At 44.7% G+C, this 18,056-nt stretch overlaps 2 protein-coding genes across 2 annotated transcripts in view; both read right to left on the minus strand.

Annotated features, from left to right (window-relative positions):
- The window catches only part of LOC118508242 (phospholipase A1 member A-like), a 63,732-nt gene that overhangs the window by 8,133 nt on the left and 37,543 nt on the right, over positions 1-18,056 (minus strand). The gene's annotated exons all lie outside the window — the stretch shown is intronic.
- Positions 11,365-12,501, minus strand: LOC118508243 (histidine-rich glycoprotein-like). Its single transcript, XM_036047857.1, has 2 exons — positions 12,382-12,501; positions 11,365-12,303 (listed from the first exon to the last, which is right to left on the minus strand). Exons 1-2 carry the CDS (start codon positions 12,385-12,387, stop codon positions 11,452-11,454), a joined length of 858 nt encoding a protein of 285 aa, XP_035903750.1. The 5' UTR covers positions 12,388-12,501; the 3' UTR covers positions 11,365-11,451.

Raw genomic sequence — 18,056 nt, forward strand, 5'->3', positions numbered from 1 at the left:
GGGCAACCTACTATCTGCCGGGTGACATATCATGGAATGAATACATTAGCGTGCTTAGCGGTCAGTAGCGACGGGCCGTTCGGCACAAGCCGCATGACGACACATTACCCTTTTCCGAACGGTCATAACTCAGGTACGGATGGTGCTTCTAATGGAACTGGCTCTCGAAATACCAGATCCGTCTTGCGCTCGGTTGGTGTTAATGGGGTGCGTGCTAGTGGTTAATTTTACTTCAAATTGGACCGGGTTTGGGTGAAATTGTTTTGAAAATAATGCAGGCACTTTTAATTGATTGTATCCGTGATGTAAAATATTTTTAAGGAGAAAAACAAATTTAATTCCAACAACGGATCAAATAACTAATTGTTTGTCTTTTTCAGGTTATAAAAATAATAACCCTTCCTTTAAATCGTACTTCGACAAAGAAATCACCCCCCGTAAGTGGTAAAACTCCAAGGTCCACACTGTTCGTTTCATTGATGGTAAATTGACAAATGCAGGTGATAAATATTGGCGTAATATATTCGACAATTTGTCACGATTATGGTCGCGTAAAACGCGAAACGGAAACCTCCCCCCGGTGCCGGATCGTCCTTGAATCGTTCCCGAGGTCCTGGGGATCCGGGAATCGGATGGCCCGGATGCTTGAATTGTATTGTGGTGCCATATTTTTCCTTTATTTTCCATTCCATGACTCTCATGACTCTCTCTCTTTTCTCCCTCAACGCCCCTCTAACACCCTCATCGGAAGCGTGTCTGAAACGTGGCATTGAATTGATGTTTTATTTAAACGTTTTTAACCACTAACGCTGGCACGCTGGCCACTGCACTGGCAATGGGCGAACAAAAAACGCTAAAATGCTGCGACCGCCACGGACTGGCAGAAACGATTTTCATCCATCATTTGCTCGTCGACCGCATCGGTATTGCATTCCGGCATAAAGTTCAAGCCTTCCAGCCGTTCGGTGCGGTATCCTTCTCCGGCTGATGCACGGACCAATGGCGGACTAGCAATGGAAGTGGAAGAAATTAATAGAACAAAAAACAAAAATGAACCAAATGAGAAAAAAATGTTACAGTGAGTTTCAGCTGGGCAACGGGGTGGGAAAGAAAAACCACTCGTCAACGAAGCATAACAAAAACAATAAATTGATTAAAACAATGGTAGCTTTTTATTTCAATTCCAATGGATGGGGCACCTTTTTTCCCGCTGTTTCGTTTTGCATGTCACAACGAAGTTATCGCATCGTTTGGTGGCTAGCGAACTGCATTTGTGGATTGTGTTCTAACGTGTGTGTGTGTGTGTATTTGTTTTTTACTCTGCATTCCGTACCACTCGCTCAAAGGATACGGTGACTTATCTGAGTAGATTGAATGGACCATAACACCGGGGCAATAAACCCTCCCGATAGTGGCTATGGACAGCGAGTTTATGGTTTTGGATCATTTTATACGGAAAAGGTAAAAATGGAATGCAAAACTACGTACAACAAACTTGGAGAAAAGGGAAAATAATTTATGGAAAATTAGAAGGTCATGAAAAAACACGAAAATATAAAGATTGATGGATGATAAAAAAGGAAACAAATAGAGAAAAAAATTAAAAACATAAACATTCTATCCTAAAACAAAATTACTACAAAAAAGAAGCTAAAATGCATGAAATGAATTGAAAAAGGATGTAAAAACTTTCCCATACAAAGATAGAAAAATCTAACAAAAATATTCAACAGAAAATTGATTTTCTGAATCATCAAAACATGAGCCAGTAAAATCGTAGCTACAATACAAAAAAAAAAACAAAACAAGGAAAACAGTAACAAGATTGAACACGACTAAGAAGCAATTCAGAATTAAATAAAAGTAGTATAATAATAAAGAAATTCGTATAACAAAACAAACACAATACAAAGGAAAATAAAAACAATAAAGATAGCTTTAAATGTAAAATATATTAAACAAATATTTCGTTTATATTAGAAAAGGGTAAATGTGAAAACAAACATGAAGTAATACATTTCGACCGTAACTGACGAATAAAATCTAAAACTAATTAAAACACTCTCTAAGCACCTGGAACCAAAACAAATGGACAAAAAAGTTAACAAAAAATTTGGTATATATACATAAACCACTTAAGAAACATTATGAAACGACAAACAAAAAAGAAGAAAAAAAAGGTAAAACAAGAAATAAGAAATAGAAAATTCTTTAAAAAAATAAAAGACGAAATAAAACAATGTAGAAAAAAGGTAACTCAACAGGGCCGAAGAGGAAGCAGATGAAAATTTATCAGAGATGAATAATAAAAAAGAGAAAAGTAATAATCTTGATGGAGAACAAGAAGATTAGATCATTTATGACGAATGAAAAGGAGGGTCTCCACTATGCTACAGAAATTCTATTTTGATGTATTCCCAGCTTTTCCATGTAGAAGGGTTGTTTTACCCTCGTGTCGAGAAGACCTTGACTCGTCTTCTATCAACGAATGGAATGAAAAGTGTAAGCAGTGAAGGTACACCACCGAAAAAGGAGGTGCCTCATGCATGTGCCCACAGGGCCCGGGGTATTGTGTTAATAATTTAATCTAATATTCCATTTGAGTGAGCGCGCTCATATCTCTGCTTCGGAATCGCGCTAGTTCGCCGGGCCGAACTGGTTCCGGGGACGATCAAAGTGGACACAGAGCAGAAAAAATCACTCACATAGCCTATCCGTCTATCCCTTTGGTGCGCACGGTGGTCGCGAAGTTGTGCTTGATTACCGCTAAAGGATTAAGGGTTGCCAACGTGCCAGCAAGGCAAGCGCGAGTCAACCCCGTCCAACGTCGGTTATCCATGGTAATGGAGGCAAGCTGCCCCCCGAAACATACCAGCATCGTCGTATCAACTTTGTCCCCTGGCCGCTTTCTCTCTCAGTGGAGTCTCCCCATGGGGAATTTCCATCCATAGCGGGAGAGATTGGCTCATACAATTTCACCCCATTGTTGGACATTTTCCTGCCGTGGAGATGTGATTGCCGCCAATGAGCAATACCAATAACAAAAAAAAAAACAAGCCACATACATTCTATGACCATTGGCGAACACGTGTGGCCACACGCTCAGCTCGGCTCGTCCGATTTGGCACAGGATTGACAGGAAATCAACACTCCCCAAAAACGGCCTCCTTCTAATGGAATGCGGACGTATTGTTCGAAATCTGTTCGGCAGCAACCGAACCATCGGATGGTCAAGTGCGTGATCCACGATCCACAGGCACAGTAATTGAGCGACTGAGTGTGCGTGTGTGTGTGTGTGGGATTTGCAGCTTTTTTTCCCCCAATATTTGCTGCAAGAAAACGCATTGAACTGAGGCTCAATGGTGAAAGGGTGAACGCAATCGGAATAACACAATCGCTCCAACGGATCGAAAACACACAAAAATACAGAAAAATCCTCACCCCAACCAACCAGGAAAAAAAAAACCCCGGCAGAACAATCCGTTTACTCAGTGCAGCTGCACCGAATTGCAATTGCAGAATCGCCCACCGGGCCGAGGTTGATTGGCCATTTTGTAAAAGGGATTTATTTGTGCCAGCTGCATCCCGGGGACAGCTTTCGTTCTGATCCGGCAGGTTTGTTTTTTTCTGCCCCCGATCCACTCCGAGCCGATAAATCCGGCCTCGTATTGTTGTCCGGACGGAGTGATTGTGTGTGATTTGTTTTGTTTTTGTGTGTGGTAGCATTTATTGTTAGTTTTTGGTTGGTCGCTAATGGAATAAAAGCGATTAATAAAAACAGTCCCGGGGACAAGATAGAGCAGTGGAAAATATGATGCGCACCTTTATGACCTTACCCCGGTGTCAATGGTTGGTTTTTCCAACCATGGGGATAAAGGGGGGGGGGGGGGGCGATTTTCCGTTCTCGAGCATGGTTTTTTTTGTCTGTTAGTCGGTAATCGTACGGGTTTTATGGTGCGTAAAACAATTACATAAACATGGTTGTAGTTGTCGATTAAACGGATTTGTACAAAACATTTGTGTTTGCGGTGCGCGGTTGGAAAGGGAATTAAAATTAGATTGCGAACAATACCGGGGTATTTAAATGGCGCGGAACGAATCAGATTATACAGCCAGATGCAACCGCAGGCATGCATTTGGAAGAGATGACAAATCTGAGCTGAGAGTGAGAGAGAGAGGAGTAGATGATTCAATAATTAAGTTGTGGGGAGTAGAGTGAGAAGATTTATTATTAGGTCTGCAATAAGAAAAAAAATGCATTTGTCATTAAAATATTTATGACTCGAGGCTTCGAAAAGCTATAACAGTAACAGCTTATTGTAGTAGACCTGAGAAAAACGGAATTTCCAGTTTGTTTGTTGAGCTAGATTTAGAGTTTTAGACAGTTTTAACTACTGATAGACTAGCGCTCTTGATGCTAAAGTGAATCTGAGTCTTTCAGAGTCATTGAGTCCACGGTCCAGAGACTTGGACAATTTATTGAAGAAATGTTCCACGTCTCATGACTGTCTGAATTCTTGTGGATGGTCCAATCTGTTATCTTCCTACATTTAGACACACGATGGATAAAAGTAAGGGTACAACATTTCAATGTGAACTTCTCCTGATGAAGTTGAAGTCACTTCAGCAAGGTCGATTCTGCAATTTTCGCTTCAAGGTTTTGACCTGCCACAAAGGTCCTCGGTATAGAGCCAACGTCTACCAATCCATTATCCCGGACTCATCAACGCCATCACTCTTTCTCAGTTTAGGCTTATCATACCTCCTCTGCCAATGTGGACAGTCTAAAAGAACATTGCGGGATGGTCGTCCGGTGCCATTCTCATGACATGATCGGGCTGCCTCCACTGGCCTAAAGCTCGGAACCACTTTGAGTTCGTAAGGCTCCATCCTCCTGATATTATTCACCTTATACAATAAAGCACACCCTGTGCAACCCAAAAAAAAACTTCATTTAATATTTAGAATGAAAAAGCAGTTCGTTTTCCGTGCCCAACAAAAAAAAAAAAAAGGATACATTGTAAGAGCGGAGAGCAGTAAATGGACCGACCATCCATCCATCGGTTACGTACCTTAATAAATGAATGCACGTAACCGCACCCGGAAGCCACTCGGCCAGCTGCTCTGCCTTGGCCGGTTGCTTTTGTGCAGTTTTTTTAATGCAACCATAAAAAAACGGGAAAACAGACCTGGTGCTTCTGGCTCCTGGCTGTCTTCTTTGGCTGGCTAGCCCCCTAGCGGCGACCGCACCGTGGTGGTCCCGATCGTGGCCCAAAGTGGTAAAAGTGAGTGGCGTTTGCGTTTCAATTTTCACACATCCTCCCATCTGGGCGCAGCCACAGGACCATAAGTGTGGGTTTGAACGCTCGTTATGATAAATTGGTTGCGTCCGGAAGGTTTTCCCCCCACCCAGACCCCCGCTCACCCAGGTGCAGCCGGACCTGCCTGATGGGGTTTTGGAAAATTTGGTCATCCTTCCGTACAGCGAGTCCCCCCCGCCGGAGGTCGGTGTCGATTCGTGGCCAGCACATTCTTTCACGGTCAGTCGATGGATGATAAATAAGAGCATTTTGTACTGCTGGTGCTTGAGCTAACATTCGGTTAAGAAAAGGGCGGATAGCCAAAAAAAAAAGGGATAAAAATAAGAAAATCACTTCTATACACTCTCGAGCTAAATCGGCCAGCTATTGGGCTGAGGGTTCACTACGCTCGAGTATATCCTTGGATATCGACCAACGATAAAGAGCTCTGGTTCTTGCGTGCCTCCTACACTACTCCACTCCAGCACGTACAGTCCACGTGGTCAAGGAGGATGGGACGGTGGATGGAGGCTGCGGACGCCGAAACGAAACAGCTTGGCCTGGTAGGTGAGCAATGGGGTCTGGTTAAAGGTTGCGATAAAAATGAGTTCAAGTCAATTTTTCACCGCTCTTATCGGGGTAACAGCTGGCAGCAGTTCCGGCAGCTACCCGGTACATCCGACGGCTATCGATATCCTGATCGCTTTTGCCTTATCCTTTTTTTGTTGTTGCTGCTAGTTCGCTGCTCTCTTATTACTCTATTTCACTGTGCTGGTCGAAAGGAGCGAGGCGAGGAGGTTACGCCATAATGATAAAGATATTTCATCTTTCCGATTTTCAGCATCTCGTTGCGGTGCCCCGTGGGCTTCGGGCATTACCGGGGAGATTCGGACATGCACGAGGTGGTTCCGTTCTGAAGGCATATCAATCAAAACCGTTTTGCCGGGCAGGTTGGGAGCGCGATGGGATGCATATCTTAGCGGGATGAGTGTGCAGATTCATTGTGGCGAAGGTTTGGGTTTCGTTGCTCGATTTGTGGACTAAAATTTGTATTCCGCTCTATCCTGGGATCGATTTACGGATGTGATGCCGATACGTATATGTAGGGTTGGTGCAGCGTAAATAAAAGGCTGAGTTTTGTTATGACACTAAGTGGAACAGGATTGGGACGGCGAGATGGCATGGCTTCCTCGCGTTAGAGTTCTTGTGAAGAAGGTTGTGATGAGCACGACTGTATCAAGTTTGAGATAAATTGAGTTATGTAGGGTTCAATTTGAAACCAGAACACGCAACCAGCTCTTTTTCGTATGTAGTTCACTGCATTTTAAATCCGAGAGTTTATTCTTAAAAATCGAGGATTTGTTTTAATTGAATCAGCCTGAAAGTATGCAATTTGATGTTAAGTGAGATTTCTTGATGTTTAAAGGGAAGTAGTAGACCTTCTAGCTCCTAAAATATTATTCTGAATTCTGATGATGTCTACAGCAAGAATATTACTTCAAATGATGTAAATTTTGAGCAATCGAATATTTTCAGATTATATACATTGTCAAAAGTAATTCAACTGTGACTTCATTCACAACAATCCTTCTGTTTAGTTAACGCTACGTGTTATATAGGGTTCAATTTTGAAGCATCAGCAGAGCTATACCAAGCCAGAACCAGCTTATTTTAACTGCATTTACAATCTGAGAATTTACCTTAAAAAATCAGGGACTCTCTTTTAAAATTCAGTTCTTAAATAGTTAATCAGCCTGAAGGTATGCTATTTGATGTTACTTGAGATTGTAAATATTACTCTGTTATCTGATGATGTTTTTAACCAGAATATTACTACAAGAATCGAAAAATGATGTAAGTTTTAAGTTTGAATCCTTAAAACTACTTAAAATATTCAGGGAAAGCGCGCTTTTTTGTCAGAAGTAATTCAAGTACGATTTCATTCACAACAAGCCTTCTATTTACTCAACGTGCTACGTCAAGCTGACCTATTTTTCTGGGAAGCTTCTCCCTCGAATGGTGCCTCCAAACGACCAAACATGCCCAATTAGAGCGCACCCGGGCAGATGTCATACGGTACCAAAAATCGTGACCACGACCGGGGACGCTGGTGCAAAGTTCGCGGGTCGATTGATTTCTCACTCGGCCGGTGAGAACTCTCACCTGTCCCCGAGAGTAGTGCAATCGATAATCGAATTGGCCGACCACTTCACACAGCAAACCAATAAATGACGTGTAGGAGAAAAATGATGCCCGCCAGCGATGAAACAATCGCAGCAAAATAACGAACCGACCCCGATCCGTAAGCCATCGTCGTCACGACGCGCTTTGAATTTTGGGGATTTGGCCTGAGAAATGGGTCACCTCGGTGGTCACCCCGAAATGATGGACGGAAGATTGCTGGTGGAGTTTGGATCAATAGATACGGTCGAGAAGCAAAATTTATGATTCAAAAGTTAATTATAATTTCAAACACAAACACACACACACATCGACTGGCGTTTCGGGTTTATTGTTGTTAGATTTACATTTCTCGTGTCGGAATGCCTTACGCGGCGAAGAAAGTCAAGATGATGATGATGATGATGCTCAAACAAAATCACGAAACGTACCTGCAGGTGGTAGCGCGTCCAAAGAAAGTGAGTTTTGTACCGACTGGGGGGGCACCTGTGGGATTTTCGATTTCGGTGTGCCCTGTGGAGCTGACCGTTGGGTCAGCCGGGCCGGCCAACTGCGGTGCTCGCGCTGCTCAGAAAGCAATCATTCTTCGAAAGGTGTCGCCGCGAGTCACCGCACTCACGCGGACCTCGTGGTCCCATTTTCTTGGGAGCGAGCCTACACTAGAAAAGCGATGCAATGCGTGTTGCGTTCCCGGTGAGCCTGTGGAGCGCTGTGTTTCGTGACTTAATTTGATGCTCGCTGACGATTAAGACAGAAACAGGGAAGGTCACTTTGGTGGGTAAATTGAGCAATTTGCAATTCCGGTGCAGTGCATTAGCGAACGGCGGGCGTGGCGGGTGGCGATGCTGGCATTGCGTGCCGCCGGCGATTGGCAGGTTTTAATTGGCCTGCCGGCAACCAGAGCATCGAGAGTGGGCTGCGAACTGGGTTGTGTGTGTGTGTGTGTGGGAGCTTTGCGTGATCCGCGACCTGGATACCGCGTCTTAATCTTGGCTCGTTTGTCGCATGCGTTTACCTTGTGTCGGAAGCAAAGAAGGCTAAGAGAGGCTTGTACCGCAGTGTGATTGTTTATCTGAGCGTTTATTGTAAGCGATGGAGAATGTTTTGTGAATATTCTGGTTGGTAATGTGGCTTGATGCCTACACGCGTGTATCCATTACGTGTGGGAGATAACGGCTTGATTTGTAATTTAAAGTAGTTGAAGTGGTCGGGATCCAGGATTTAATCACGGAACGATGCTCAAGAAATCTTATATTGAATTCTCGGTTATCCTCGGCTAAAATTTAAATCCTATCTTCTAACAACATATTCAATGATTGAGATCTCCTTGAGAAACTCTTCACTGGCGTGTATGATGTCTTACCTTAAGAAGGAGCCTTCAATGATCCTTCTGCCACAGTTACGTTTTTATCCTCAATATGGGATGAGCTTAGATGTTTTGACAGACATCGGCTAAAAATATCAGCTTTCTTCCTGGAGTCATAAAAAGCCCCACTAACTTAACCGACTGTTCAAGCTGCAAGATATCATTTCAAGTAAATCCCTTTAAAATTATCGAGGAGTTGTTATCGATGGTGCCCGTCTTCATACGGCAGGACCATGGTTCAAACCTCATCCGGATACTGCCGTTGGGTCAAATAAGACAACCTCGAAAGGCCTGCCATTTCTGGCTTTCTGTGACTTGCTTTTTCCCATAGTGACTACCTGTAGTGACCCTGCGAACGGCAATGCGGTCCGGATTTACGCCCCGGTCCTGCCGAGTGAAGATCGGCGCCACTGTCGCCTCGACCACCGGATCGCACCAGTCTTATGTCAGAAATGCTTAACCTACCAACTCAAAAATCCCAATCCACATCGGATCCCAGGTTGCCTAAAGTGCTTAACTACCAATTACTGGCAAACTATTTCGATTCAGGCTTCTGCCGACCAGCTCTTCCGAACGAAACGCATAGTGACTCCTTCGTTTGCGTAGGACGGCTTTAATGTACAAGCATTAGTGTCGACCTTGTCACTAAATAAACACCTACCGGGCTATCTATTTTGACCGGTGGCCCAAAACATCGCGCCGAACGGTGTCAAATCGATTCCATTTTAACTGACGAACCTCACAAACAGACGGGACGGGAGAAACACGAGCTCTCTTATTAATTTAATTATACCCGTAAAGTACCACTAAACCACCTTCGCAACAAACTCTACTCTTGTTGTTGCATAATTATGCTTCCATCACACCGCCGGGAGCAAACCCCATGATGCTCGGCTGTGATTTGTCATTCTCCACAGTACGGTGTGCTTTTTTCCTTCCCAAAACTAGCACGTGCTCTAGCGTTTGATGGCCAGGGCAAACCGTTGATGCGATTCGCTATGATGATTGAGGGAATGCCCTCTCGTCTGACGTGGTTCCGTGGCTTACTGTGAATTTCGGGGGAGTGTAGCAGCGTACATTATCATCTCTCACTCGCATCCCAGCAGTGCGTTTCAAAACTAACGAGCGTTTGCCATTTCTCGATGGTGATTAAATTTGTGCGTTGAAATGAAAATTATTGGCTTCCAGGCGAGCACGACCGCAGTACGACCGACACAGACCGAACATTTGTCGGAACACCGCCACTTGATAATGACCTTCGCCCCGATGCGTTCCATCAGCGAGCTCTGATTGATTTCTCAAGGTCTGGACACCCGCATCGTCCCAATGTCCTGTGTACGTTTCTCGATGCGTGTTTGATTGAGGATTTGAGGGAAAAATAAAACGCCATGAAAAGTGCTCTCGAATTGAGCCACAAAAGAGGGGGAAGGGAAGGAAATTCGGACAAAAAAACGAACCAAAGACGAGTGCGTTCGAGTGACGCACAAAAGGTCGAACCGAAGAATATTCAATTATCTGTAACAAAGGGACAAACAAGCTGGAAAAACTGGAGCCTGCCTTTATCGAACGCTCCCCTCGGGTGGCTAAACGCGTGTGGCGGCCAACTAGGAGTTTTTCTTTTGCGTTGTGGTCGTCCACCATTTATGAGTTTTCATTTTTTTGTCCAAGGATAAGGTTTGTTTCTGGGTGTGTGTGCGTGATTTTTTTGGTCCCTCCATCGCTTCCATTGCTTTTCCAGCAGCAGTTTGGGGAATTTAGCTTCAGTTTTCTTTTCTTTCGGCTCAGTTTCGCTCCACATTGCTTCCGGCCGAATCCTTCGAATCCTTCTGAGTGTGCTTGGTGGTTCAGGTTCCTGCTCCGGAGAGTAAACCGAACCGGTCGTAATATTGACGAGAAAGCAGTGAAATCGCACGCACGACTGGACGGGTCTTCCGGCTGCTTGCACCCGAATTGCCTAGATCAATGGACCCGTCCGTCGTCGTCGTCGGTCGATCGGGTCGGCAATCTTTGCCGGATGCTTTGCGCTCGCCGGCTGGACCACACCATTTCCGTTACAGTGTTTTTCTGTTCAATGTGTTGCCCCCCTTTTTTGCGGAAACAAACCATTGCTCGTTTGGCGACAATAGGACGTCCGATGGGTTTGTTGGTGCGAACCGTTTTCCGGGTGGGCTGGTATTTATTTGCATTGGGGCGCAATGTGTTTGTGTTTGTTACCTGTTCCGGTGAACCGTGAATGGGAGGGGGGGGGGGGAAAGCATCCAGAGCGTAGGATCGTAAGCTGGAATGGAATTTTATTTCTGGCCATGAGGCGTGCTATTTCGGAGGTGATGCGTTTAGAGGTGAATGTGTTGGTAGATACGTTAATGTATTGATTTTGTGGTTCGGGCAGGTGTTCCGGTGAAGGTGTACTGGATGTGGAACCCTGGAACGTTGGAGAGTCAAGCATGTCGAACTTTAATATACTGGAGATTAAAGAGTTGTGCCTGACATAGAGAACTCAACAAAGAATATCTTCATATAAAACGAAACAATTTACACTTTTATTAGTTACAGGAGTTTCACTTTTCCTAACCTAGCTTACATGACTTTTCTTTAGCGTTACGCTTAATGATGAGACTTCTTCTTAATGTACAGCTTCAGTGGCACAGGCTTTTCCACGATGAACGGCTTCTCAATGTACACGGGGTACGGCTTCTCGATGTGCACCGGGTACGGCACCTTGATGATCTTCGTGTGATGATGTCCATCGTGGTGCTCCTCAGTCTTCGCTTCAACTGGCGACCATTCCTGGTGGTGATGTTCTTTCGACTCCGTCGCAACCGATTGGGCCGAGTGTTCCTTGTGCAGGTCGGAGCTACCGCTAGAGAGCGGTGCCCAATCACCATGTCCAGCATCCTTATCCTTTGACTCATCCTGATGCCACTCGCCGGAAGATCCACCACCGGACTGGTGTAGCTGGGCAGGCTGTTGATGCTGCAGTCCCCAGTCCTTGGAGTCTTCATCGCGCAGATTCTGATGATGCCATCCGTACGATTGTTCTACCTTTGGCTGCTGGAAGGAAGATCCTCCGTAGTGGAACTGCGGCTGCTGTTGGACATGCTCGTCGAAGTGGTGTGCCTGAGGTGCGGGTTCCGAGTGCCATTCGTGAACCGGATGACCGAGTGACTTTGGTTCGTGCTCGGATGCGCCCGATTGGCCCCAGTGCTGTGCTTGAGGTTGGTACTCCTGATGCCATCCACCAGCACCGCCGCCAAAGTGCTGCTCGGAGAAGGAGGAGCTTGCCCCGTGTCCATGTGCATCGTCCGATCGCGCTAAACTGTCTCCAAATCCGCTGTAGTAAGACCCCAGCTGCCAGGGGCTTCGTTTGTCGACTGTCTTTTTCTTATCGGTCGCTGCCTTTGTGGCATAACCGCTGCCAGCCATGCTGGCAATGCTCACTGCTAGAACGATGAATACCTGGATGCAAGAGAAGCGATGTTAGAGAGTTAGAACAGATCACTCGATCTAGAGTTGAGATGCTCCTCAGTGGCTTACCTTCATTGCTAGTGGTTTCGTGGCTAGTTGTTGTTGCAAGAGCTGTCGAAAGATCACTGATGCTTCCTTCCGAAGAAATGGATCGTTTTATACTACCAAACCACCGCGACCACGATCGGGAAGAGACAACCGGGTAAAACTTCCCCACCACCAGAGGACGCTTCGCCAACCGAAATGCGAATTCGTTGCACAGGTGTCGAATTTCTTTCACCCTTCCCTGGGCTGAGCTTTTACTCCAATGTCTTACACGTGCCATTTTCGCTACCGACCCTACTGGATGCAGAGAGTGCTGCATCAGCCTTCGTTACTGCACCACCGCACCGCACCGCAGTCGGCTGCTGCTGCTAATGGTAATCGGCTTCAATTTGGAATTTCCCCACCTGGGCGGCATTGTCCGATTATCCAACCCAAAGGCACCGAAGCCTTCCCCAGTTGCAGACCGAGCTGGAAAGCGATTGCACGCCGATTAAACTTCTTTACCCACTCGCACCTGCACCTTGCTGTCCTACTTTTCATCCGTGGTTCAGCAAATGGTAAGTGAAAGAAATCAAAGCAAAGCAACACACACTCCACACTCCGTTTGTACGTACGTAAGTATTACTCCAAAACTCGGGAAGTGCCTCATTGTTGTGCGCACCAAATCTTTAATCTAATTTGCTCTGCCCAAATTGCGGACCCGGAGCCTAAGTTGGCGCGAGCCTTGGGGGAGCCGGGAAGGGAGGCGACCAGGCGGAGGTCCCCACGTAGAAGCGATAATCGTTACGTCATCCGAGCCCGGCATCCAGTCCCGTCCAAGTCCCGTGGGGTGAAAAGAGGGCATTGGAATTACTTAATGGGCGACACTTTCTGCTCGGAGATGCGATGGCGATCTCCATGGTCGGTTAGGTAGCGGCGCACAATGCATTTACCGCACAATGCTAGGTTTGCCCACTCGGTTTGCTCCACTTCCGAAAAGTGAGAGTACTCTGGCAGATTCTGGCTGTTACAGTTTCGTTTCGTTGCCGTTCACCAAACGGGGTGCTAGGTGCCCGGGCCGTGCTCTTGAGGACTGTGGCGCCCAAGTAGTAACCCACTGGTGGCAATCGAAAGAGAAAGGATCACAATTTTGGGCGAGCGTGCCATGCATCAAAAAGATTCGCAGACTACAGACCCAAGAGCCCCGTGATTAGCTTAATGTGTGTCGGTTCCTGCAACTGCCGGTACGCGGCGCAATGAGACGTTTGTCAAGTGTCAAACGTAAGGAAGGAAAAATGCTGTCAGTTAACAAGTTTTTTTGCTGTTACAAATCCACACACGAAAAAGAGAGTGCTCGGTGGTAGACAGCTGTTAAATAATAATTATTTCATCAGCGAAAAAAAAATTACGGTGAAAGGTATGAAAATGTTTTCAAAATTTGCTCACATCAACAAAACGTAAGTCTTGTGTGCTGCTTTAACGGAGCCGAATTATGTATCGATTCCTCATTACCTGCCATCTTCGCCATCGCGTCAGTTAATAATCGATGTGACTTTCATCCGTTTACCTTACTGTGCCGTTGGGTTACGCACGAATTTTCTTTCATGTTGGGAGCTTGTGAAGCGGAGGACAACATGGCATTAACAGAAAAAAAATAATACATCATACAAGGGCCTCACCGTAATGGGCCGACACAGCCTTGCGTAACCTTCATCTAGTGAAGTTTGTGACAGAAGTAGAACAAATCACAGCGTGCACATCCAATGGGATGAAGCCCGCTCAAAGCCGGGCTGGGACGCCGAGGTAACCGAAATGGGTAAATGATTTCGGTCGATCGAAGTACAAGCTTCTCGGGTTTGACGTTGTTACCTGACTTTGCTTGGTTCCTCTCGTCCAATCCGTACGGTTCGTTACGGCGCGACTTTCAGTTTCAGGGCAGAGATTGAAATGGTTTCGATTTCCAGCGAACTGCTGTTTCCGTTTTCGTTTGCAATGATTTAAATTATTTTCGGGAAATGTATTAATGCTTGAAGTTGATTGGTGGTCGTTGCACTTCAAAGGTATGGACTCGTTTTTTTAAACAGTTTGTCTGAAGTTAGTACAAAGGATCAACTCCTTCTATTTGAGGAAGTATGTTAAAATTGTCTGTCTTAAATTAAACAGCTGTATTGTGTTTCTGGTTCTGAGATTTAGAAAAAATGCTTACAGGAGTTATCTACTTGCTGTTAGTTTTTATCTGCTAGCTAACATTTGCCTGAGCTACTGGTGACATAATTGAATTGCATACATTTAGGCGCGGAGCACAGCTTCCATGAGACTTTACATGAGACTGTGAGGTGATCAAGTAGCCTAAGCTGCCAATGCGCTAGCTCACGAGCTAGAATTCATGCGATGTACTGATAAGCTAACCTTCGAGCTGTTCTTGAGATTGCTTGGACATTTCCCAGCAGGAGCCTTTAACTTCTGTAGAATATCCGTGATCGAACAGACAAGTATAATCCGCATGAACTAGTAGCTCAGCGATAGCTCCTGACTTCTTAAGTTCATCTGTTATAAAATATCTTTCTCTCTCTCTCTCTCCCTCTCTCTCACCCTCTCTCTCTTCTTGGCCTAAAGAAGTCTTAGCTCTTGTCTGAAATTTCTGGTGTACAAGAGTTATTGACACCACCTGGATGGATAGTCAGTCTTCACTTCGGAGGGACGGTCCTGATGTGCTTTGGTCCTCGGTCCTGCTGTGTGAAACCGCCTCAACCACCGTGCCACCATAAATAAGAATAAAGAATTATATTCGTACAGTTTATATCCTGTTTTCTGTAGCAGTAAAACCTCGCGAAACCTTGTCCAGCTGCATCTAGATTGCTGGATTCCGTATATCATGAAGTTGGTGATTTGATTTCCAGCATTTTTTCAATGTTTTCTTTATTCATTTTTATATACAGCGTATTCGAGAAGAATTTTTATATTCCTCGATCCCAATCTATATCGTCTGCGTCACGAATTCCGTCCAAACTGTACGATATTGGTTAATTAAGTGACGTTGGGTCGTACCGTGCTTTTGCCCAATCACGCCCGATTGCACTCCCAATGGGGGCGCGCACAGCAAACGCAATATTGGATTCGAAATGGAAATGAATAAATGATGAGGCTGCAGTGCAGCAGCAGTGCCATCCAAACCAAACCAGATTCGTCTCGTGTATTTTCACAGCACAGCACAGAGATCGGTGGAAAATATGACGCAAAGGGTTTGGACGCTTTGTTTTTACAGCTCGTTGTGATCATATTTTCGATTGCTGAATAACATTTTCCCCGTGATTTAACGTTACAGAATCGAAAAAGAGGTTTGTTTGTTTTGGTTCGGAGACGTGCGAGGCATTAAAGTTGTCGACTAAGCGCAATAAAAAGTGCAGTACCTTCCATAGACAGGGTAGGGTGAGCAATGCAATGTAAAGTTTAATTACGAGGAAAACGACTGTTAAGCACGGCAGCACACTCATTCAAATGATCATCTTCATCAAGTGCTCCAATCCGAAATTCAATTGTGTGCTTCGCTATCCAGCATTGGTACGTCAGCAGTTAGTAGATTTCATGCTCGCTAAATCACCTCACACCGGAGTGCACCATCCGTGTCAGCAGATTTGTTTATTTTTATCATCCCTAATGCAACCCTCGCTGCTGCACAACAAATAATGCACCGAGGGTAAGTAGTGCAATTGTGCAGTGTATGCACTATTTTCCTCCCCTATTCTGTTCACACAACGACGGACCACTACTCGCAGCAATAAATAATCGTTTATCGTGCTTTGTTTGCAAATGAACAAGTGAACAAGTGAGTTTTCCCCGGGCACAGTGGTCAAACTTCTTGGCTTTTCGCTTTCACTACCACACCACAGCGCGTTCTTCCCCGGAACACAGCATCCACGGCGACGACTTTTCGTTCTCGTGGCGCAAACTTTAGTGCGCTCTCTCTCTCTCGCTCTGTTTGCCGTCTGTCGCCCGCAGGGAAAACTTTCTAGCTAAGCTACCACCCAACCCAAGCTGCCTCTGGTTGGGTCTGGTTGGTTCGCCTTCCCCGTGGGATGCTGTGAACTCCTTCTTGGGAAACCCCAAGCAAGCTCAAAGGTGGGACACCTCCAAAGGCGACGCGTAAAAACCGGCGTGTGCGCTAATTGACAGTACTAATTGGCATCAGATTTGGCGATACTTTGGTGAGCGTGGTGCGGTGGAAGGGAGTGGGTGTCTATAGGAAAGTTTTGTACCGAAACTCCGATAACGAGTTACTGTTTTCCGCCAGTGCGCGGCGTGCAATCTTTCCCGGGATGGGCGGTTAATTTATTGAGCTGTTGATTCGGTTACCGGGTTAGGGACTCTCGGTCCTTGACTATTGCCCGGTGGAATTTATGTAATCGAAATCTTGGCCTAATGGGAAAGCGGTGGGCAGTTGCCTAGCGTGCGAAGATAATGATTCAACCGGGATGATTTCATTTGGAGATTAACTGAAAATTGAATTATAATCATTATGATAATGCTCGACGAGGCTAATTGTATGCACACGTACACGGATGGGGCCATAAAAATGTAATCAAACTGAGAGTGAAATGGAAAGAATGGAAGGTTGTTCGGGATTCGTGAACGAGACGTTATCCTTGGAGATCTCGATGAATCACAGTGTGCTCTATAAAGATAAGTGTGCTCGGAATGTTTGTTTAAAATATTCCTAACAAAAAGTTCTAAAACTAAAAACTAAAACTAAACCATGTTTTTCATGCTAACAACCATGTTTTTCTACGATCTTTAATCCTAGGAAGTGGCCTAAACCTCAGCAATATATTTGAAGTTCTGTTTTAAGTTCCAGGCAATTTCATCACTAGAGAAGAATCAAGCATTTTCTAAATTAAAATTCTTAAGACATTTTAAGCATGTCGGAAAAGAGTATTATCCTATTATTGAATTCATCTCTCTAAAGTCTTCTAAATTACAAGGATAGAGTTGAATAACCTTTTTCTTTAATGTATGTCAATAAGTAAGGTATTTGAAAAATATTCAAAATTCCAATGAGCTTTGCATGAACTGAAAGATAGATCAACCCACTTGATTCAGCCCAAAATTCGCAGATACTCCAACATTTTTTTATTTTTGCAAACAGCAAAATACATTTGAATCATTTTTTAATTTTTAATGTTTAAAAAATATCTATAGTTCCCGGATTTTTTTTTAAATTGTACAAAAATAGTTCTATAATTATGATAATCACTGTTATCGTGTGAATCTTTAAAATGAAATCTTTTTCTAGATTTAATGAGAAAAGTTTTCATTTCAATAATAAATTTTTCAGTTTGAACAAAGTTTACTAACAGTACAAATACGTGACCACTCTATGAAATAAAAAAAATCTTAGAAAAGCTGAACAAATGCCTCACTTATTTTTGTGCTAAAATAAGAATATTTAATGTATCATATCGTTTGATCATATTTCCCAGAGATTGTTCAATCAATTTAAGCTCCATTTTAACATTCAAGAATCATCGCACATCCCCGGGTTGAAGCACGCCCGGGTGTTGTTGTCCCAGGCAGCGAGCCAGCCAGCCAGCGTACCACCGATGACGATGATAAAGATAAAAACGCATATGCCCGGGAAGCCTCGTTAGCATGCGGGATACTAAATCTTTTTCCATTCTGCCGAACGCGGCGATGCTGTGTAGCTCGTAACGGAAGTCGAACGT

The sequence above is a fragment of the Anopheles stephensi genome, chromosome 2 (assembly GCF_013141755.1).
Source record: "Anopheles stephensi strain Indian chromosome 2, UCI_ANSTEP_V1.0, whole genome shotgun sequence".
Lineage (NCBI taxonomy): Eukaryota > Metazoa > Arthropoda > Insecta > Diptera > Culicidae > Anopheles > Anopheles stephensi.